General features: G+C 46.8%; 4 protein-coding genes across 4 annotated transcripts in view; 3 read left to right on the forward strand and 1 right to left on the reverse strand.

Moving 5' to 3' along the window:
- The window catches only part of nrarpa (NOTCH regulated ankyrin repeat protein a), an 82261-nt gene that overhangs the window by 42176 nt on the left and 17357 nt on the right, over positions 1 to 22728 (reverse strand). The gene's annotated exons all lie outside the window — the stretch shown is intronic.
- Positions 484 to 10827, forward strand: slc27a4 (solute carrier family 27 member 4). Its single transcript, XM_062477570.1, has 13 exons — positions 484 to 859; positions 2862 to 3019; positions 4316 to 4710; positions 5538 to 5696; positions 5928 to 5997; positions 6231 to 6322; positions 6505 to 6614; positions 6777 to 6986; positions 7155 to 7281; positions 9253 to 9390; positions 9536 to 9700; positions 9848 to 9994; positions 10431 to 10827. The coding sequence occupies exons 2-13, from the start codon at positions 2865 to 2867 to the stop codon at positions 10586 to 10588; spliced, it is 1926 nt and encodes a 641-aa protein (XP_062333554.1). The 5' UTR covers positions 484 to 859; positions 2862 to 2864; the 3' UTR covers positions 10589 to 10827.
- Positions 15417 to 17776, forward strand: ptgdsa (prostaglandin D2 synthase a). The gene is made up of 7 exons (XM_062477571.1): positions 15417 to 15600; positions 16048 to 16187; positions 16522 to 16598; positions 16854 to 16964; positions 17073 to 17174; positions 17303 to 17389; positions 17490 to 17776. The coding sequence occupies exons 1-6, from the start codon at positions 15505 to 15507 to the stop codon at positions 17329 to 17331; spliced, it is 555 nt and encodes a 184-aa protein (XP_062333555.1). The 5' UTR covers positions 15417 to 15504; the 3' UTR covers positions 17332 to 17389; positions 17490 to 17776.
- Positions 18215 to 22334, forward strand: LOC134033869 (proteoglycan 4-like). Its single transcript, XM_062478156.1, has 7 exons — positions 18215 to 18576; positions 19168 to 19310; positions 20113 to 20189; positions 20411 to 20530; positions 20804 to 20905; positions 21005 to 22202; positions 22328 to 22334. The coding sequence occupies exons 1-7, from the start codon at positions 18466 to 18468 to the stop codon at positions 22332 to 22334; spliced, it is 1758 nt and encodes a 585-aa protein (XP_062334140.1). The 5' UTR covers positions 18215 to 18465.

A 22728-nucleotide genomic window follows, 5' to 3' on the forward strand; every position in this document is an offset into this window, starting at 1 on the left:
TTAAGCCTATAGTATTTGCTTTAATGTGAAGTGTAACTTCCTCTTTTGGAGAAATAAAACTTATGCACAACATAATAGGATGATAAGGATACAATATCCCCTTAACATCACGGTGTCCAGAAACCATGTGGCCATCGGAACTGCTTGGGGTTGAGCCGCTGGCGGAGCTTGAACAATGTTTAAATGGCCAGAGATTTGCGGCTATGCGCAGGTCCCGTGTACAGTTCTGACGTTCATCTACGTGGCCCCGGGGTCTGGGTGGTGTGACTGCACGCTGATTCCCCACCCATGAAACTGTTGATGGGTTATGTTCACGAGCGCCTGACGGTCCTGCAGCGCGGCCTTGTTACTACCGGGTGGAAACGAACGGGAGCAGCCGAGCACTCGACTCGTCGGCAGGGCCGCATTTCCTTGAGTCAGAACCGCAAACTCCGCCTCTATCGGATGCAATTGTAAACTACGGGGTTGGTGGTTGGTTGTAGCTGCTGTCAATCACTTCTTACAGTACCGGTGGATACGGAGGGGGCGGGTGAAGCTAAGAAAATTATAAGGTCATTTGAATTACTGTAGTGAGCGAGATTATGGCTACTATAAAACAGAAAAAATGATTCCAGTGATAAGAACTGACGGATGATTTAAATGGGGGTAAAGTCGAACCGAGGCGCAACGCTAATGTGATAGAATATCGCTGGTGGAAGAGAGCTGAACAGAACCCCGGTGTGTGTCTGACAAGCCAAGCGAGCGACAGGGTGAGCCAGGCAAACGGTGGAAGGCTTTGCTAAGCCGATCAAGGCGGAATTGCACAAAACGGGGTGGTGTTTATACGCACATTGTACTGATTGTGGATACGTGAAGCAAGGTATGTGATTAACACATTTACGGCACTTGCCATCTTTTTCTCCAGGACGGTCTGTTTCCGGATACATGTTATCTAGGAGCTTGGTCCTAACAGACGCGTGCTCTACCAACTGTCCTTTGACAACCTTGCCAAATGTATAGTTGTGTGCGTTTGGGCACAGTGGGCTTGGTTATTGTTAAATTATGTTTCCAAAAACTAGCCTACGTAGGCCACTGTCCGCGCCAGGAGTGCGGATGACGGATACCGAATAACAGCGAGCATCATCAAGACCAGCAATTGAGATGGGGGTTACTGGCAGTCAGAAATAGCTCGAGCATTCGAATAGGGAAAGGCTATACCGATGCGCGCCACTAGCTACGCATACACTTAGCTGAAGCTTCAATTTATAGCATCTGGCTACTCGGACAGAGAAAAATGTGAATATAAGATTGGTGTTCAAACCAGGTTCCAATATTAGGCCTTTTCTACATGAACGGCATTGCGGGCTCTTATTGGATTGACGAGATTTCCTTATTTGTAGGCTACATTCTCATCATCAGTCTTCAGCCTCTCCAGTACCGCAGTGTTGCTGCTGCTAAGCGCCTTGAAATGCCCCCGTGTAGAGCACGGCCCCATTCATTGATAGATTACCATACAATATGATTTTTTTTGAACAGTGCTGTAAAAACAGCTGTGAACGTGGCAATCTTGTGGATACGAATGTAAATGAATTTCTCATATAGCCCGGCCAGAGCCACTCGGATTAATTTGTTAGTTGGGCTAAGCTACATTATTATTTTTGTTGGCATGAAGTAATGAGTAGCCTACGCGCAAATGCGGAATGGAAGTCAGGGCAATCGAACTGACGAGGATGACTGTTCTATCCATCTTAATCTTTGTATTACTTTACATATTTCCTTTCAGAACATTGACGACAGCGACGGTTATCTATGTTACCGTTCAGCCGTCCAGTTCATTAATAATGCCTAGTTCTCCTTGCCATATCAAGTAACCGCGACTGATTTTCTTGCAACCTAAGGGGTTGTGGCTTTGGGTGGTTGCGTCCATCCGTAAACAAACCCTTTTGGAATGATCTCTAATTTCCTAAACGGACAGGATGTTCCGACGAAGCCTACATAAACTACAGCGAGGCATCGTAGTTAAGTGATGTTTTAGTTTAGAGAATATTTTTAATTTCTTAGAATGTTTTAAACAACACATTTTATAATGACTGAAGTGTAGAAAAACAAACAAATAGCATTCTCGATTCAGGAAAATATTTAGCTTTATAGCATCTTCAGAAGGGGAGTACCAAGTATGCTTATTAACCTACAGTCGGGATAAGAACTATATATTCGTTGTTGCATCATGAAGGAAAGCGAGAGAGAGAGATGGTGGGAACTATGGATGGATGGTTAAAGGGAGGGATAACTATAGCAGAAACAGGTACCATTGTATTTGCTGGCATCAGCACCCTGACAGTCAAAGGTCATAGTTCATGCATGACTAATGTCTGTCTGGGTTTGTTCCTACATCACTGACGGCACATGTCACTTGTACATATTGTACAAGCAGACACTTTGTGTCAATAATAGAGTCTTCGAAGTTGTGTTCCGACATGTAGTCCATGTGTATACTTTGGATCAGTGACAGTAAAGTTCTGTCGTCCATCTAGCCAATGAGAATCCAGTATTAGTCAAGTCTTTCTCCTGACCTTTGTGTCTCTCTGTGGTGATATTAGTATCATTGGATGTTATGCCTAGTATACTGTATCTCAGATATTTTACTTGGTTGTTGTGCAGGGCTATCTTTAACACTCCAATTACCAGTGTGCAGTATGACCAGAACAGTGTACTGACGTTAGTAGCACTGCTGATTTAGTTGACAGTGTGGTATTGTTGTTGTGATGTTTCCCTCCTCTTCCTTCTTCTTGTTGTGTGTGAATCCTAACCCTACCTAGAACAAATCTATGTTACAGTGCTAATGTTTTGATGTGTGTGTGTGGTTGTGTTTCCTGTATTAGAAGATGCGTCTGGCGTGCACTACAGCCCTGCTCTTCGTGCTTCTCCTGGCGGGGTTACCGTGGTTTCAGGTGCTTCCCTCTATCGCCATCTTCTACCTGGGCACCGGGGGGTGGAGCTTCCTGCAGATCTTCGCCAAGACCATCGGCAGAGACCTACAGTGAGTACCACAGCCGGGGTGTGCGTGTGTATGAAGGGGGCCAGAGAGATGCAGTGTTTCACTAGAACTATGCCACCATTCCAGAGTAAGGCTAGGTGAGACAGGTAAAGCGACATATTCCTGTAATTCTGGTACTAGCTTGTGTGTGTGTGTGTGTGTGTGTGTGTGTGTGTGTGTGTGTGTGTGTGTGTGTGTGTGTAGCTACCAGGGAGAATAGGTGAGGAATGTTCTAGTTATCCAAACTTAAGGCAAGGAGACAGGTGAGTCAGTACATGTACTGTCACCATGGTAACTGTTAAGGACCATGAAGTTCCAAGAGCGAAGACCCCACCTGGTGACTCATCATGTCCCATGCTCCTTTGTGGAGCTCATCCCTGATCTAACAAGCCCAGGCTGGTGAAAATATGAAGCTCCCATACAGCACTTGTACATATCCAGTCATATGAAAGTAAAGGCAGGAAGGAAGGACGGTAGGTAGGAAGGATGAAAGCTTCATCAGTCACACAGAACCGGGTGTAACCTGCCCATTAGATGCTAGTTGTTAATACCTGCCTGACCTGTTAGAACCTACCTGACCTGACCTACAGAAACCACCAATATGGCCCAGCCCAAAGGGATAGTTAATCACAATAAGTAGTCATTAAATACGATTTAATAAGAAACATGATCTATATATATCTTTTGTAATCATATCAGCAACTAGAGTGGATTTTAAATAACTTGTCTGGTGGAGGTGAGGGGAATATTAGATCCAAAGTGTATTTTAGTGGACAGTCCATTTAAAGGCACTGTAGTGTGTGCATATGGAGGCTTCACCTCTGTACACATGAGCTGTAAAACCTTTATGATCTGTGACTACAGTAGACTTTGTTCATCCCCCACCCTAAGCTTAAACTACTGACCTTTTACCTCAATGTTTTACATCTGGCTTCTGATAATGATCCTTAATGTATTTGTTTAAATACATTATGGCTTGGTGTGCAATCTAATTGGAAAAGAAAGGCAGTGATGAGATAAGAGTTTTGTTCATAATTGTAGACCTAAACTTATCCAGGTTTGGGACTCATGTCATTTACATTCACTGGTTTCACTCATTATAATTTCCAAGTTGACTTATAATTCCAAAACTAGTTGAACACAATATTGTTTTATTCAGATCAACCATGATCTGTTTGGCTTTTGTTATTTGTTACTATTGGCTGTATTGCTGCGCATGCTGTCATTGGTCATTGGCACAATATGTCTCCCTTTAGCAGTGTTCTCATTGGTCCTTGTCCCTGCTCATTCCTTTTCCAGTGCGGCAGGTGTTCTCCTGAAGGTGAAGTTGAATGTACGGAGGCACCTGAGCGAGAAGAACACCATCCCCAAGATCTTCGCTGAGACGGTACGTCGCCATGGCGACAAGACGGCTCTGATCTTTGAAGGCACCGGCGAGAGGTGGAGCTTCCATCAGCTGGACGAGTACTCGAACCGCGTGGCCAACCTGCTGCTCCAGAGAGGGTTCCAGGAGGGAGATGTGGTGGCCCTTTTCATGGAGAACCGGTCCCAATACGTGGGCCTGTGGCTGGGCATGGCCAAGATAGGAGTGGAGGCCGCCCTCATCAACTTCAACCTGAGGCTGGAGGCCCTGGTCCACTGTGTGACCATCTCCAACGCCAAGGCAGTGGTGTTTGGCAGCGAGCTGACTGATGGTATGGATGGAGGGATGGAATTTATGAGAGGGAAGGGGTGATGGAGGATAGAGGAATAGGAAGCTCTGTGTCATCATCTCTAATTGGGTGAGAATTGAGGAATGGAGATAAAGAGGGAAATGTAGGGGGGGTGGGGGGATAGAGGAAGGGGATTAACTGTGGTTCCATCATGTGGATCAGTTGTGAGAATGCAGGGAGGCAGGAAGCTGGAGGGATGGAGAGATGAGAGAGACAGAATTAAGGATGGAGAGAGAATAGAAGGTTGCAATGGATGGAAAGGGACGGGGAAAGATCTTCCTTTTAGTAGTCCCATGTAAGTTATAACATTGAAATAAGGTTTCGTTCTGTTAGGTTCGGGGCAGACACTGCAGACCCGTATCAAGCCTATATTTATCCAGTAGTTTTATGTCTTAAGTAATTGGAAACCTCCCTCCCCAGTTCCCCTGCCTCGCCAGGGCCAGTCAGCACATTCCCCTCACCGAGCGAGAACAGCAGGCGTTTACATCACCGTGTGTCTGTTTGTGGGGGCTTCTGGGAGATTCATGGCTCTTTCTCTCTCTCTGTTGTACTCAGTAGCTGTTTCCTTCTCTCTGTCTGCTCCTCCCTATCCTCCTCCTCTCTGTCTCGCTCTATCTTCCTCTTATTCTTTCTCTGCCTTCCTCGCACCTTTTCTCTGCCTCTCTCTCTCTTCAATCATCGGTCTCTTGTTCTCTCTATTTCTGTCTTTTAATGACCCCCCCTCTCTCCACCTCCCCATCTCCTCACTCCATCCACCACCCTCCCTCCCCCCTCCATCCTCTCTCCTTCCCTTCATCCCCCTCTCTCAGCCATGTCGGAGATCCACAGCTCCATGGGGAAGACAGTCCAGCTGTTCTGCTCCGGAGACTGGGATCCCCAAAAAGTTCCTGAGGGAACCGAGTGCCTAGAACCCCTCCTGGACTGTGCCCCCACCCACCTGCCCAGCCGGCCCCAGCGTTGCTTCACAGGTCAGCCAGCCACTCTCAGACAGCCAATAGGAGCACTACTTCTCTTGCATGTTTACATTTCTGATTAAAGAATAAACGGTGTCCTAGTGGACCTGCTGTTATTTAGAAATAACTTGTTCTACTGTGTCGGTGCCTACTGACTTGCTGGTGTCTCTCTTGTCTCTCCTTGTCCCTCCCATGTCTGCCCTGCGTGTGTGTGTGTGTGTGTGTGGGTGTGTGTGTGGCTGACAGACCGTCTCTTCTACATCTACACATCTGGGACCACAGGGATGCCCAAGGCGGCCATTGTGGTACACAGCAGGTAGGCAGCAGCTCTGTACCCATAACCCTTAACCCCTAACCTTAACCTCTGTCCTTTCACATAGCTTCCAGCAGTAGCTTTGAGCTCCTAGCATACAGCTCCTAGTCCCTAGTTGGGGGATGAATGAGGGAACACAACCAACTTCCTCTCTCCTCTCTCTCCCCCCTCTCTCCTCTCCTCTCTCTCCTCTCTCTCCCCCCTCCTCCTTCCCTCTCTGTCGTTCTGTCTCTCAGGTACTATCGTATGGCAGCGTTGGTTTACCACGGTTTCAAGATGACCCCAGACGATGTGCTGTATGACTGCCTTCCCCTCTACCACTCTGCAGGTGTGTGTCCGCGCGCGTGCGATAGAGACACGCACAGCGAGGGGACATCCGAAGATGAACATTTATTTCTTTATTTTGTGCGTGTGTCGGATGGCGTGTGTGTGTTGCGCTTGAGCACCATCGCAGTGCGTGTGTGTCTGACGTACTAACACCGCCTCCATACCCCCCCCCCCCCCCCCCAGGTAACATAGTAGGAGTGGGCCAGTGCCTGATCCATGGAATGACTGTGGTCATCAAGAAGAAGTTCTCAGCTTCACGCTTCTGGGATGACTGTGCCAAGTACAACTGCACGGTAGGCTTGGCGTGCAGACTATATAGGCTGAGCTGTCTCTATTACATGCCAGAGTGACAGACATGCCATGAACACACCAGGCGTCAGTCTTGCCTGTCAGTCATGTGATATTATCCTCACTCACTCTCCCCTCCCGACCCGTGTCGTTCGTTCTGGTTCCAGATCGTCCAGTACATCGGGGAGATCTGCCGGTACCTGCTGAACCAGCCGGTGCGGGACACGGAGCGTCAGCATCGGGTGCGCATGGCCCTGGGGAACGGCCTGCGCCAGTCCATCTGGGAGGAGTTCACCCACCGCTTCAACGTGCCGCAGATCGCCGAGTTCTACGGCGCCACCGAGTGCAACTGCAGCCTGGGGAACTTCGACAACAAGGTGAGTCGCTCTGAACGCCCCCTCGCTTTCTTTCTTCTCCTCCCTCGACCCCCCCCTCGCTCCATGCGCCCCTCGCCCCCCCTCGCCTCGCGCCCCTCCTTGCGCCTCCTCCCCTGTTGCTTTGAGTCGTTTTGAGTCGAGTGGTTTTGACGCGGGGTGTGTCGTCAGACGGGCGCGTGCGGCTTCAACAGCAGGATCCTGCCCTACGTCTACCCCATCAGACTGGTGAGGGTGGATGAGGAGACCATGGAGCTCACCAGAGGTCCTGACGGAGTCTGCATCCCCTGCCAACCCGGTAACACATACACACACACACACATATATATATATATACGCACACATATACAGTTAGGTCCATAAATATTTGGACATTGACACAATTTTCATCATTTTGGCTCTGTATACCACCACAATGGATTTGAAATGAAACAATCAAGATGTGCTTTAAGTGCAGACTTTCAGCTTTAATTTCAGGGTATTTACATCCAAATCAGGTGAACGGTGTAGGAATTACAACACATTTTATATGTGCCCCCCCCCTTTTTAAGGGACCAAAAATAATTGGACAAACTAACATAATCGTAAATCTAATTGTCACTTTTAATACTTGGTTGCAAATCCTTTGCAGTCAATGACAGCCTGAAGTCTGGAACCCATAGACATCACCAGACGCTGGGTTTCGTCCCTGGTGATGCTCTGCCAGGCCTCTACTGCAACTGTCTTCAGTTCCTGCTTGTTCTTGGGGCATTTTCCCTTCAGTTTTGTCTTTAGCAAGTGAAATGCATGCTCAATTGGATTTAAGTCAGGTGATTGACTTGGCCATTGCAGAACATTCCACTTCTTTGCCTTAAAAAACTCTTTGGTTGCTTTCGCAGTATGCTTCGGGTCATTGTCCATCTGCACTGTGAAGCGCCGTCCTATGAGTTCTGAAGCATTTGGCTGAATCTGAGCAGATAATATTGCCAGAAACACTTCAGAATTCATCCTACTGCTTTTGTCAGCAGTCACATCATCGATAAATACAAGGGAACCAGTTCCATTGGCAGCCATACATGCCCACGCCATAACACTACCTCCACCATGCTTCACTGATGAGGTGGTATGCTTTGGATCATGAGCAGTTCCTTCCCTTCTCCATACTCTTCTCTTCCCATCATTCTGGTACAAGTTGATCTTGGTCTCATCTGTCCATAGGATGTTGTTCCAGAACTGTACAGGGTCTTTTAGATGTTTTTTGGCAAACTCTAATCTGGTCTTCCTGTTTTTGAGACTCACCAATGGTTTACATCTTGTGGTGAACCCTCTGTATTTACTCTGGTGAAGTCTTCTCTTAATTTTTTACTTTGACACAGATATGCCTACCTCCTGGAGAGTGTTCTTGATCTGGCCAACTGTTGTGAAGGGGTTTTTCTTCACCAGGGAAAGAATTCTTCTGTCATCCACCACAGTTGTTTTCCGTGGTCTTCCGGGTCTTTTGGTGTTGCTGAGCTCAGCAGTGCGTTCTTTCTTTTTAAGAATGTACCAAACAGTTGATTTGGCCACACCTAATGTTTTTGCTATCTCTCTGATAGGTTTGTTTTGATTTTTCAAACGATGGCTTGCTTCACTGATGGTGACAGCTCTTTGGACTTCATATTGAGAGTTGACAGCAACAGATTCCAAACACAAATACCATACTTGAAATGTACTCTAGACCTTTTATCTGCTCCTTGTCAATGAAATAACGAACTCCCATGAGGGAATAACATACACCTGGCCATAGCACAGCTGAGCAGCCAATTGTCCAATTACTTTTGGTCCCTTAAAAAGGGGGGGGCCACATTTCAAATGTGTTGTAATTCCTACACCGTTCACCTGATTTGGATGTAAATACCCTGAAATTAAAGCTGAAAGTCTGCACTTAAAGCACATCTTGATTGTTTCATTTCAAATCCATTGTGGTGGTATACAGAGCCAAAATGATGAAAATTGTGTCAATGTCCAAATATTTATGGACCTAACTGTACATATACACACAGGCATGCACACCATGGCCTTTGTACTTGCTAAGTACATTCTCAGGCATGTCATGCTACTGTCATACAGCCCTCATTAAAGGTCTACATGATTGCAAATGTATTAATAATCCTTATTTATCTCTCTCACTCTTCATCTCCTCATTCCTCCCTCCCTTCCTTCCTCCCTCTCTCCCTCCTTGTCTCCTTCTTTCCATCCAACCCTTCCTCTCTCCTCATCTCCCTCTCTCCCTCCATCCCTCCTTGTCCAGGTGAGCCAGGTCAGCTGGTGGGCCGGATAATCCAGAACGACCCTCTCAGAAGGTTCGACGGCTATGTCAACCAGTCAGCGACCAGCAAGAAGATCGCCAACAGCGTGTTCAAAAAGGGAGACAGTGCCTATCTCTCAGGTCAGACACCACCAGCGTGTCCTCCGCACGCGCGTCTCTCTCCCCCGTCACCCCGGTCTCTCTATTCCAAGCACGCCTCTCCTGTCCCCACTCTCTCTCACACACGCCTCTCCCTCTCGCGGTGTCCTCTGTCCTCCATCTCCAGGCGATGTCTTGATCATGGATGAGTGTGGCTACATGTACTTCAAGGACCGCACAGGCGACACGTTCCGCTGGAAGGGGGAGAACGTCTCCACCACCGAGGTGGAGGGCACCCTGAGCAGGCTGCTGGACATGAAGGATGTGGTCGTCTACGGGGTGGAGGTTCCAGGTAAAGGAAAATACAGGCTACCCTCATGGAAGAAGTAGTATACTTGAATGCCGGCTCCATGAATGTATGGGAGTAGCTGTGGAATAGCAACGGTGCCAATGTGGTTGGGACTGACGTCATCCCGATCGATGTTTCCCGCTGCATCAGGAGCGGAGGGCAAGGCTGGCATGGCCGCCGTCGCTGACCCCACACACACCACCGACCTGGAGAAGTTTGGGCGAGACCTGGAGAAGACCCTGCCCCCTTATGCTCGGCCCGTCTTCCTGCGTTTCCTGCCGGAGGTCAACAAGACAGGTGAGCGGCATGGCTAGCATACCCCGGCTGATCATCCACTGGTTAGAGAGACAATTAGACAGATTCAAGGCTGGACAGAGACTTGCATTTACAGTTAGCAGACGCTCTTATCCAGAGCGACTTACCCCCCCCCGAGGCAAGTAGGGTTAAGTGCCTTGCCCAAGGACACAACGTCATTTTGCACAGCCGGGAATCAAGCCAGCAACCTTCTGATTAATAAGCCGATTCCCTAACCTCTCAGCCATCTGCCCCCCCCCCCCCCCCCCATCTGACTTATTTGAGAGAGACAGGTCAGTCAGGGGAGTGTAGGTTACAGTAGATTATTTAAGAGGTTTCACATAGAACGTGAGACAGGTGAGAGGCACACCATTCTCAAGTAACACTTTATCCATCTCCCTCTCACCCTCCCCCCTGCGCCCCCCCCCCCTCATTCTAGGCACCTACAAGTTCCAGAAGTCCGACATGAGACGGGAGGGCTTTGACCCCAGCCTGGTGTCAGACAGACTGTACTTCCTGGATCCCAGCAGAGGGCGCTACGTGGCGCTGGATCAGGAGCTGCACCGTAGCATCCTCTCAGGGAAGCAGAAACTCTGAGACCACAGGAACCACCCTCCCCACACACACACACACACATATGCATACATACATACACACCAGCTTTATTCTCTCACACACAGATGCACGCACACACACACACACACACATAGCATCCCAGACCTCTGTTGCCCACGCCCCTTGTTACCTCCGCAACCACAGAGAAAGGCAGATGGGCTCCACCCAGGACATCTGACATCTGACACCCCTAACACCAAACACATGCCCCCCCCCCCCCCCTCCTCACACACACAGCGACTTGTGACAGCGACCCTTCATTGACCCCTGACCCAGCCCTCAGCCACTGGTGGAAGGGGTAGGCACTGAGATGGGCGTGGCATTCCGAATGCAAAAACTTAACTAACTGCAAACCTGATGGACAGAGCTCGAGGAGGAAGAGGAGGAAGAAAGAACGTACCGGCACCTTACCGGGAACATGAAGGGAATGACATCATGCACAGTAGAAATTAGAAAAACATCTGTCCGTCTGTCCGTCTGCCTGTCCATCTTACAGTGAGGGCCTAACCAGGCCTAACCTGCACAGTTGCTGGTGTCGTACTTTAGTCCAGAGAGCCCTTGTCTTGGTAGGGTACACCTGTAGAGGTCAGTAGAGAGGGGTGTCTCCTTCCAGTCTGGGAAGGAGACACCCCTCTCTACGACTCCTAGTGGTTTAATCTGAAGGAGGTTAAAAGTGCAATAGACATCCAGTGTTTGCTGTGCAATAATCAGTTGAGATGAACTGATCTAAAACTGCTTTCTATATCTGCATCACACCAAAGGTATAATTTCAATTTCTAGAATAGCCGTGACTGTGTAATATAATGATGATGATGGATGATATGTTTGAACTTTGCGTTTCCTTCAGCTGCAGTTCAGATGCATCGCGCTAACGCTGCCATGACTCTGCCTGGCTTAGCACCCCGCCCCCCTAGGGGGCGCTCCCCATCTCACGTACTGTTAAATATACACCCTTTGGAACACAAAGAACGACATTGTGAAACCCTCTTTTTCAAACCTGGGGTTGTCATAAATGTGCTTGGGGTCTTTAAGGATTGTGCAGGTTAGGCCTACTGGGTTTCCCCCCTTCCCATGTTGTGTAGTGTGTACTTGTGTAGTGTGTACTTGTGTAGTGTGTACACGTGAAGCGTGGTGGATGAAGATGTGTGGAGGAAGGAGAGAGGAGGGAAGAAGAAGAACAGGGGAACAGTATTTTTTTGGTTTTTGTTTATACCTTTGATTTCTCTTATTTATTTTCCATAGCAGCAGCATGAATGATCAACACAAACAGAGCTCTGTGCCTTACTGTGGGTTCACAGGCCCTGTCCTATACCACACCCTTACATCCTGAATGATCTCCCTGTTCCCTCGCACTCCTCTCTAGCGCCTTGACTAGGACCCTATACACACTCCAGTATCATGCCTCCATAATCCAAATACTGGACCACATACTCTTAGTTAGCACACTGTTTTGCGCCCCGCCTCCCTATCACTCTTCTATTGAAGTTTTTGTGCCCCCCTCCCTCCCCCTCCCTGCACCCTTCCCATGACAGGAAGTCTCTGTATTAGGCCAGTGTCCATATCCTGTCGTAACACCACACCCTCCACCAGACCTCCATGCACTGCCCTTTCCAGGATCACGTGACCTCTTTGTCACTGCAGGTTGCTTGGAGCTCCAGACTGAGCTGTCAAACAAGCTCTCAGCCTGACAGGCCGACTATTATGACCCCCCCCCGCAGCCTTCTGCTGAGACTGAGATGGAGTGGGCTGATGGAGGGATAGATGAAGGGACAGCAGGAGGCATAGTTGGGAGAAGAGACCAGAGAGTTGGCTGTCTTCATCCGAACTTCATTTCAGGGACTTTGCTCCCAATTGTTTTCGAACTGGCATCCTCTCCTTTGCTCTCCTGTCTCCTTCCCTCTATCTTGAATTGGGCTGGTAGAGTTTCTTTTTCCCCAAGGACTATTTTCGCCCACCATTCCCACCTAAAGCAGTAGGCTTCGGGAACTCGCGGAACGATGACGTCTCTACACACTTCCTTGCTCCAGCTCTCTATTTAGTATAATGTACAAATGTAACTTAGTGGGGGTGGGATGGGTCTTGGAATGATTGACATCCACCCTTGGTTCCTCCCTCATCTCTTGTATGGACACCTTGCACACTGGAAGAGGAAGAGTGCTTGTGTAGGTTGTTTGGTTTTACTGTACTTAGTATAGACAAAGCGTTTGAAAAGCGAGTGACCAATGATGTAAACTAAAGTGTTATTTTGGGGACTGAGGTGGGGGAGACAGAAACACTGCTCTGATGCTTATAGCTGTGGGCTGCACTTCTGCACCTGACCACTAGGTGGCACATGATTGAGCAATTTGTCTCTGCCTTCCCTTTCCCTTTCGAGTTTGTCTTCACCTTTTTGTATTTAAAATTATTATTTTGTAAAAGAAGTATTAATTATTCTTTATTTGATTGTGTTTTGACCATTTTTTTTGCTTGGCTCGTATATTGCTGTTGTTTGTTTTGACTGCGTGAGATCCTAGCTTTGAGCGCAGATGAGAGCAGTGTGTGCGTGCACATGATGGAGCCCTGAGAGGTGTCACCTGACACCCAGACCTATGACAGCCCCAGGCCAGTGGGGGGGGGGGGGGGGGAGGGGTTAGCTTTACTCTGGATCTGTCACTGGGCTGGGCTGAGGCCCTCACTGTTTGGATACCTGCTGTGGTCTTGATCATGCACACACAGACACAGCCTGGCGAGTTGAGAAGATTGTGTGACAACATCAAAGTCGATAGTCCGGATCGACGTGGTAGACGTTCCAACAAGAGTTCATTGCTACTCAGAATAGGCGATACACCTTACTAAATCAGTCTAAATGCTGCTATCTGGTCCCTCGCTTCACTGGGCTAGGGCTGGCACAAACTCCTAAACTGTGTATGTGGGTGCAGAGTACAATAGACTTCAGCAGGAGTGTCAGGGTGTGGCTCACATCTTCAGCCACAGAGCGGCGCTGTTTCATTAGCTTTTCATCACCATGGCTGCAGGGGCGGTTAGCACTGCCCTTCTGTCCATAAGGGGGACGTTAGACCTAACTGTATCAATTAAGGGTTACAAATATCACCACAAGAGTCCACTACAAAGGGGGGAGACTAAAACAACTTCACAAAAGGACATGTTTGTTTACCGTGCAGACGGAACTACTTTACTGTACCTGTCTTGTCATTTATGTGTTGTTTCATTGGCCAGTAGATGTGTCTGTCTTTTGAAGAGGACCCCATGGCTTGTTCTTATTGGTCCATATCAGTTGTATGGTATGTTTTAGCTAATCCAAAGACCAATGTTAGTATCAGAACAGCTTTCTGGTCATTCCACCCATCCCCTTGATTGAACTAAAATGAAGTGGTTTAGCAACAGTTGTCAGTCGCTAGCCAATGACGTTGAAGTTCAGAGACCACCGCAAAGAAGAGGGGAAGGGAGGTGAATGCTTAGTAAAGGAACGTGCCCTGCGAGAACCGTCCTCCAGACCTCCCCCTGACGCCTGTATAGATCTGCAAAAGACACATTATGGGGTCACATTATGGGGTCACATTATGGGGTCACATTATGGGGTCACATTATGGGGTCACATTATGGGGTCACATTATGGGATCTAGCCAAGATGGAGGCTCCCTCCCTCCCCGTCTATGGTCTATGTAAAGAGTGCACTTTTTATTTGTCTTTTTATTCTGTTGTGGTACTCAGGAACTATTCCAAACAATGGCTGAGAAGAGGGACCGTGTTTGTTTCTTTGCTTCCAGGCAGCAGGCAGCTGGTATAGTGTGTGTGTGTTTGTCAGGGGTGGGATGGTGGGCGGAGGGGGTTGTTTAGAGGGAGGTGTGTGAGGTGTGGGGTGAGACACACTGATGTCCTCTTCAGATGACTTTAGCTGTACAAATCATGCTCTTGAAGAAACAAAAAAGAATAAAACGTGGCAATGGCAAATCAACATTAATAAAACTATTTAAATTGTTGACGTTGGCGTTTTCATTTTCTTCTTGTAATGAAAGTGTAGGGGTTGTCATGCTGTCTCTGTTTGTTCTTTGATTAAAACGTCCTGTTTGTTAGAAAGTCTGGAGGGGAAAAGACTGTTGATAAAGTAATGACACTTTATAAACATAGACTGAATAATTGAGCTTAGAGTTCACAGCAGTGATTCATGTAGTCTCATGTAATGGACTTTGTGGATACAGAGTACAATAGACTTCAGCAGGAGTGTCAGGGTGTGGCTCACATCTTCAGCCACAGAGCGGCGCTGTTTCATTAGCTTTTCATCACCATGGCTGCAGGGGCGGTTAGCACTGCCCTTCTGTCCATAAGGGGGACGTTAGGCCTAACTGTATCAATTAAAGGTTACAAATATCACCACAAGAGTCCACTACAAAGGGGGGAGACTTAAACAACTTCACAAAAGGACATGTTTCTTTACTGTACTTGTCATGTATGTGTCGTTTCATTGGCCAGTAGATATGTCTGTCTTTTGAAGAGGACCCCATGGCTTGTTTTTATTGGTCCATATCAGTTGTATGGTATGTTTAGCTAATCCAAAGACCAATGTTAACATAATAGCAGAACAGCTTTTCTGGTCATTCCACCCCATGTTTGAATTAAAATTAAGCGGTTTTGCAACAGTTGTCAGTCGCTGCCTCACTGCACAAATGTCAAATAAACAAGATCCTACAGTTGGAATCTTGATCTCTTTCTTATCAACAAATCACCACAACTTCTCACTGTTCCTGGGAGATGATTGGCTAACAGGTAATAGGCGGATCTTTCTGACTCCCTCCCTCTCTCCTTCTTTCCCAGTCAAGTTTACCCCCAGACAAGAATACCTACTGTCCTCCACTCTCTCCTTCCCTCTATCTTTCTGTGTAGGACTCTCCCTGGCTACCATGAGAATGGCCTTGATGACGGTTGCCGCGGCAATGCTGTGCTGGGTGGGTGTGTGTGCCAACGTTCAGCCTAAGAGAGATTTTGACCTGCGGAAGGTGAGACGCCATTTATTATCATCATACAGCAGTGTTTTCATACTGATCCAGAATCAGGCCCCAGCTGTCTGTGGCACCTTAGCTTATTCTGACCTCTGACAACACTGATCTCAGATCTGTGGTACTGTCACTTTTCATTGAGGGCTTCTGTAGTCAGGAGTCAGATGTTTTTTGTCTGCTCTCCCCTTCCTATTGGTTGCCTGCAAGCCTCCCCCGCCTCCTCCCCTTCAGTGTAATGGAACACTGTGTTCTGCTGTGGAGGGGGTGTTTTGTTTACATGTGTGTGTTGGGGTTGCCTTGGAACAGGATGAACTTCCGAGGGGTCGAAGGTCGTAAGACAGCAGGGATAGGGCAGCAAGACAGGGCAGGACACAGCAGGCTTTCCAACTTCCCTTGGCCAATGGAGGGTGTTTGTTTGTGTTTAAGTGTGTGTGTGTGTGTGTCCAGTTTGCAGGGAAGTGGTACCGTGTGGGTCTGGCCTATGACTCTCAGGGCTTCGCCCCCTACAGAGACAAGCTGAGGGTTGGAATGGGGATCCTTACCCCCTATGCCAATGGTAACGTCAACCTCACCATGTGGGAAGTCACGTAAGTCAACACACTGGCACTGTGGGTCTGAAAGGTGAGCCAGAGGAGAGTGGCAGGTAGCAAATCTCTTGAGGCAGGGATCCCTAGGATGAAAGGACAGACAGGGACGTATGAGACAAAGGGGTCAGAAGGACTGTCAGGTGGAAGAATGGGAAAAGGAACCAGGTGACGGTATCATTCAATACACAGTCAGCGGGTCGGCATCATCATGGTCGGAGGGCCCCGTGAATGTCGTTGATGTTCTCCTTTGGCTTGAGCATGTACATTCAACGGTTCGAAAGAAATAAAAGACCTGTGCGACGTTTTCATGCGAATCCATGTGGTTTGGGTGTAGTCCTGCAGGGTGTCGCAGCATGCTGTACACGTATGAGAGGAGCAGCGTGCCTGGCAGGTTCACCTACTTCAGCACACGTGAGTCTGCCGCATCAGCTCAAATGTGTCGCCATTGGCACAACGGCGATGATCTTTATGTCACATTGCTCCCGGTGAGACGAATCAAGTGCACTCCCAAGTCTCTGATGACAGCCGGAGAAATAGGGATAGAATTGAGGGAGAGAGGGATAGAGGGACGGGACAAGAGTGATGGAGGTGAGAGATGAGCCTTCATCGTTCAATGGGACCTTTCTCTGTTCATCAATGTTATTCCTGTTTCCTGTTCTCCTCCAGGCCATAACAAGGTGAAGGACATCACTGTGGTGGACACCAACTACACAGAGTACGCCCTGGTCCTGAAACACAAGAAGATGGAGCGCGAGTACACTCAGGTGGCCCTCTATGGTGAGTCTGGTGCAAGGGTGGATGGCCAGAGAGTACAGTCAGGTGACTATGGCAGAAAGCGAGCCAAGACAATTCCCCTGGTCAAACCTTGCGGTGGTCATATTGCAGGTCGCTCTCAGAGGGTGAAGCCGGAAGTGATCCAGAAGTTTAAAGACTTTTCGTTGTCTCGAGGCTTTCCACAGGAGGCCATCCTGACGCCGCCTCCTGCAGGTGAGCAGGAAGCATCTAGAACTAACCAGTCCTCCTTTTTGAAACTCAACTGTGTGATCATACAAAACGGATTCCATGTTTCAAATAGTTCATAGTTCATGTTGTACATGATGTCTCTTTGTTTCCAGAAGAGAACTGCCCTCCCTCAGGGGCCTAGGTGAGCAACTCTGGTTGCTACATAAGTTAACCCTTGAGCTGAGGACAATTGACTTCAGGTGAGTTTGATTGAGTCATATATCGAGTCATAACAGACGCATTTCCTACCAACCAATCACAGTAGGTAAACGTGTTTCTTTGCTTCTTCTCCACGTTCAGAAACCCGTCTTCTGCTACCCTCGCTACCTGTCTTCCAGCATAGATCACAACACTTCCACATGCTTTACTGCACATGACTGCAGCACTTCCACATGCTTTACTGTATAAAGCTCTGGCAACCATGGAGAACACCAGAAAGCGTAACCATGTTAACAGCACGTAAAGCTGTACTTTCTTTGTTCTGGCCCCTGATGATCACATTAAACCAGCCATCTCTGTTGTTCACTTTGTGGGGGCAGTTGTCGGGGATCTAAATAAACAACACACTGTGGTGCAATGTGGTCTCTGTGTGCATGAGTGTGGTAGGATTAGGGTGGAGGTGTTTGTGTGTATGTATGTATATATGTGTGTGTGTGTGTGTGTGTGTGTTGAAACAGAACAAAGAGAACAGAGTATATGCAAGCACTGCTTCATTTGTTAAAGTCACCTGCTAAATGACTAAATGTATGTAAATGTATTTGTAACCCCTATCTTTATATGGGACAGATCAGAGGTCAAAAAACACAGATCAGTTATGTGTGTGATGGGTGTGTGTTGAAACACTGCAAGCAGAACAGAGCACATGCAAACACTGATTTATTTGTGTCCCGTATCTATATCTGAGACTGAGGTCAAAGCACACTGATCAATTCTTTGGGCCCTATAATGTCAAGTGCTTTTTAGGGGGGGAATTAATGTTGGGGTTGAAATTGCATGAAGGGTTAAGGGGAGGGTTAGGGTCAGGGGGCCAGGGATAACACCATTTTGAATGGGAGTTTATTTTCTGTCCTCAATAGGATACTAAAATAAACTTGTGTGTGTGTGCATGTACGTGTGTGAGAGAGTGTGCTTGCCCTTAAGGGCTCCTTTGTTGGGTCATCTGTCTACGATGACCAGAGAGAGATAAACAAATACAATCTGTAGAAAAGAGAACTTGAACCATTACACATTTGCTTTCTTATTGATACGTCAGTCGACTGCTGAACAGACAGACAGTATGCATCAGGGAGCAGTGGTCGTGGTCTTGCTGGGTCTGGTGGGAGTCCACCAGGGAGTCCCCCTAGACTGCAAACCTCTCAACACCAATCAGAACTTCGACCTGGATAGGGTATGCCCTGAGATCCCCTCCTTCTTTATTTCCTTATTCTCCTAACCCTAACCTTTTCTCTGTATTCTCTGTATCTCTAACTCTTTAATTCTCATTTCTCTTTCTTCTTTGCTTTCCTCTCCGTTTCTTCTTTTCTGTTTCCTGTATTTTTTATAACCCTATCTTCATCCTGTCTGTCAGACTAACATCTTGTATGTATACTGAGTTGGTGTCCATGCTGGGAAAAGTCTGGGTACTCTTTGCTGTTGTTGTGGTTCAGCTTTGGAAAGTGAAGGGTAGTCTATGTTTTAATCTGTACACTGTATTACATCTCATACCTGAATGCTCTGTCATTCTTGTTCTCTGTCTAGTTTTATCTTCCCGTCTCTCTCTTTCATTTTACGTTTCTTTTTACCACTGGTCATCTCATTGATATTTAAGTGAATACCTTGTATTGCCATGTTTGCATTATTTCACCCCTCACTCCCCTCCCTCCCCCCTCCCTGCCCTTCTCTTTCTCACCCCCTCCTGCCTTCCCCAATCTTCTACCCCTCCACCTCTACTCCTCTCTTTCCCCCATTATTCCCTCCCTTCTCTCTGTCCCTCCCCCAGTTCATGGGGAAGTGGTATGACGTTGCCGTAGCGAGCGACTGCCCCTTGATTAAACAAGTGACAGGGGAGGTGGCCATAAGCAGCCTGGAGCTGAGGAGGCCTGCCAGGCCCGGCAAGGTCAGCACCACACGGACGATATGGAGGTGACATGCTCACACCCCCGCCAGCACAAACACATACATGTGTCTATTTACAAGCAATGTCAACAAGGGCTTCACAGATGCCCATTGATTGGCCTTGAACCTAAAGCCTCAAGGAAGTCAAGGATAAACTCCCTGTAAAAGAAACTTTGGGTGGATCAATTCAGTGACGCTACTCCTCCTCCAGACACGATTGATGATGCAGACAGGTGGAAAACGTCGACTGAGTATACTTATGCAGTAAAAATAGACGTAATAGCACAACATCGCAAGTAAATGGATGCTAAAGACACAGACATTCAAACTTCTGAAATAGTATTTTAAGCATTTATTTGCAGTGTTCTGCATTATCAAGTCAGTTTGAGCAGTGGTCATTCCAAAACTTGAACTAAGGGGATTCCTCAGTCCAGGGTCCTCTGGGTTCCTCTGTCGTTTGCCTTGGTTCAGCTCTGTTGTCTCTTCCGTAGATTAACTAGGTCAACAAGTTTTAGATGAACTAGCTGCCATCCGTCTCTCACTCACTGCGTTGTACATACCCCCAAATCCTGTCTTGAAACCCAACTATGGATTTATTATGGATCGCCTGACCTCTGTCATGCCTGTGGCGCTGTCCATGGTGCTGACAAGGCCTTTCCAGTGTCTGTGCTCTGGTGATAGCACAACTCAAATTAACATAAAATAGGTACACAGGCATGGCTATTCAAATACAGGAAGATAATATTGTTCTCTACACAAATACTCAGACCAACGCATACACACACTATCCAGACCCCAAAAAATGCTTTGATAAAACTTGTGTGTTCAGACAAGGGACATGCAAGCAGACATCAGGGGAATATGAGCTGAGCGACACACCTGGAAGATTCACCTACCATGTACCCAGTGAGTCCCCTTCCTCTCGTCTTCTTTACTTAAATAAAGTCGACTACTCGACTTTGTCTCTCTCCTTTCCCCTTTTTCATTTCTCTCCTTTTTCTTTTCTTTATTTCTTATGGCAAATAAGATCATCTTTGCATGTTTGACTCACCTACCCACTCCTCCTCTGTCCTCCTTCTCCTCTACCCTCTATCCTCCTCTCCTTACCCTACCCCTCCTCTCCTCAGAGTGGGGAGCTGATGTGGAAGTCCACTTGCTTCACACTGACTATGACAAGTATGCCATCGTCCTCCACACATCCACCGAGAGGGCCACAGGCAAAAGAGTCACCACTATGAAACTCTACAGTGAGTCTGTTAGCTTCAACAGCATATAACACAACAGCATATCACAAACACTGACTAGAGAGTTTCAATACACAAAGAGTCTTCTCTGCCATCCTTTGCACAACAGAGAAATCACTGATCGGACATCAGTACAGTTGTATAGACAGAGGTAAAGAGGTTCATCCATTCAGTGTCTTGGATCAGATGATAAGTTAAAAAGAGATAAAAGAAAAGTGATGGATTGACGCAGAACTGTGATAGTGTTGGACTTACATAAAACTCTGCCCTCCTCAGGTCGAACCATGCAGGTTGCCCAAACTTTGACTGAGGAGTTTTATAGGTTCCTGAGAGAGCTAAACATGGATGTTGAAATGGTCATTATCAAAAAGGACAAAGGTACAGCCTTTTCACACACACAAACACACACACTCCCACAGAAGAATAGTATTGGGTTATGTTCGAATTAAGTGTTTTGTTTTTACATCTGCAATCTAGGAAAGTGTCAACCAGGAAAATCATCAGAAGATAAACCAGGAAGGTCATCAAAAGAGAAACCAACTAAACCAGCAGAAGATAAACCAGAAAAGTCATCAAAAGAGAAACCAACTAAACCAGCAGAAGATAAACCAGGAAAGTCGTCAAAAGAGAAACCAACTAAACCAGCAGAAGATAAACCAGGAAAGTCGTCAAAAGAGAAACCAACTAAACCAGCAGAAGATAAACCAGGAAAGTCGTCAAAAGAGAAACATCCTAAACCAGCAGAAGATAAACCAGGAAAGTCGTCAAAAGAGAAACCAACTAAACCAGCAGAAGATAAACCAGGAAAGTCGTCAAAAGAGAAACATCCTAAACCAGCAGAAGATAAACCAGAAAAGTCGTCAAAAGAGAAACCAACTAAACCAGCAGAAGATAAACCAGGAAAGTCGTCAAAAGAGAAACCAACTAAACCAGCAGAAGATAAACCAGGAAAGTCGTCAAAAGAGAAACCAACTAAACCAGCAGAAGATAAACCAGGAAAGTCGTCAAAAGAGAAACCAACTAAACCAGCAGAAGATAAACCAGGAAAGTCGTCAAAAGAGAAACATCCTAAACCAGCAGAAGATAAACCAGAAAAGTCGTCAAAAGAGAAACCAACTAAACCAGCAGAAGATAAACCAGGAAAGTCGTCAAAAGAGAAACCAACTAAACCAGCAGAAGATAAACCAGGAAAGTCGTCAAAAGAGAAACCAACTAAACCAGCAGAAGATAAACCAGGAAAGTCGTCAAAAGAGAAACATCCTAAACCAGCAGAAGATAAACCAGAAAAGTCGTCAAAAGAGAAACCAACTAAACCAGCAGAAGATAAACCAGGAAAGTCGTCAAAAGAGAAACCAACTAAATCAGCAGAAGATAAACCAGGAAAGTCGTCAAAAGAGAAACCAACTAAACCAGCAGAAGATAAACCAGGAAAGTCGTCAAAAGAGAAACATCCTAAACCAGCAGAAGATAAACCAGGAAAGTCGTCAAAAGAGAAACCAACTAAACCAGCAGAAGATAAACCAGGAAAGTCGTCAAAAGAGAAACATCCTAAACCAGCAGAAGATAAACCAGAAAAGTCGTCAAAAGAGAAACCAACTAAACCAGCAGAAGATAAACCAGGAAAGTCGTCAAAAGAGAAACCAACTAAACCAGCAGAAGATAAACCAGGAAAGTCGTCAAAAGAGAAACATCCTAAACCAGCAGAAGATCAACCAGAAAAGTCGTCAAAAGAGAAACCAACTAAACCAGCAGAAGATAAACCAGGAAAGTCGTCAAAAGAGAAACATCCTAAACCAGCAGAAGATAAACCAGAAAAGTCGTCAAAAGAGAAACCAACTAAACCAGCAGAAGATAAACCAGGAAAGTCGTCAAAAGAGAAACCAACTAAACCAGCAGAAGATAAACCAGGAAAGTCGTCAAAAGAGAAACATCCTAAACCAGCAGAAGATCAACCAGAAAAGTCGTCAAAAGAGAAACCAACTAAACCAGCAGAAGATAAACCAGGAAAGTCGTCAAAAGAGAAACATACTAAACGAGCAGAAGATAAACCAGAAAAGTCGTCAAAAGAGAAACCAACTAAACCAGCAGAAGATAAACCAGGAAAGTCGTCAAAAGAGAAACCAACTAAACCAGCAGAAGATAAACCAGGAAAGTCGTCAAAAGAGAAACATCCTAAACCAGCAGAAGATCAACCAGAAAAG

The sequence above is a fragment of the Osmerus eperlanus genome, chromosome 14 (assembly GCF_963692335.1).
Source record: "Osmerus eperlanus chromosome 14, fOsmEpe2.1, whole genome shotgun sequence".
Taxonomy (NCBI): domain Eukaryota; kingdom Metazoa; phylum Chordata; class Actinopteri; order Osmeriformes; family Osmeridae; genus Osmerus; species Osmerus eperlanus.

What these genes read in the sequence shown, in the direction of transcription:
- slc27a4 (XM_062477570.1), top strand. Translation starts at nt 2,865, where the DNA reads ATGCGTCTGGCGTGCACTACAGCCCTGCTCTTCGTGCTTCTCCTGGCG. An exon ending in GCCCCAGCGTTGCTTCACAG is followed by an intron (nt 5,697 to 5,927) that starts GTCAGCCAGCCA and finishes TGTGGCTGACAG; the next exon opens with ACCGTCTCTTCTACATCTAC. An exon ending in GCCGGAGGTCAACAAGACAG is followed by an intron (nt 9,995 to 10,430) that starts GTGAGCGGCATG and finishes CCCTCATTCTAG; the next exon opens with GCACCTACAAGTTCCAGAAG.
- ptgdsa (XM_062477571.1), top strand. Translation starts at nt 15,505, where the DNA reads ATGAGAATGGCCTTGATGACGGTTGCCGCGGCAATGCTGTGCTGGGTG. An exon ending in GTTCACCTACTTCAGCACAC is followed by an intron (nt 16,599 to 16,853) that starts GTGAGTCTGCCG and finishes GTTCTCCTCCAG; the next exon opens with GCCATAACAAGGTGAAGGAC. An exon ending in CCTGACGCCGCCTCCTGCAG is followed by an intron (nt 17,175 to 17,302) that starts GTGAGCAGGAAG and finishes CTTTGTTTCCAG; the next exon opens with AAGAGAACTGCCCTCCCTCA.
- LOC134033869 (XM_062478156.1), top strand. Translation starts at nt 18,466, where the DNA reads ATGCATCAGGGAGCAGTGGTCGTGGTCTTGCTGGGTCTGGTGGGAGTC. An exon ending in AGAACTTCGACCTGGATAGG is followed by an intron (nt 18,577 to 19,167) that starts GTATGCCCTGAG and finishes TCCCTCCCCCAG; the next exon opens with TTCATGGGGAAGTGGTATGA. An exon ending in ATTCACCTACCATGTACCCA is followed by an intron (nt 20,190 to 20,410) that starts GTGAGTCCCCTT and finishes TCCTCTCCTCAG; the next exon opens with AGTGGGGAGCTGATGTGGAA.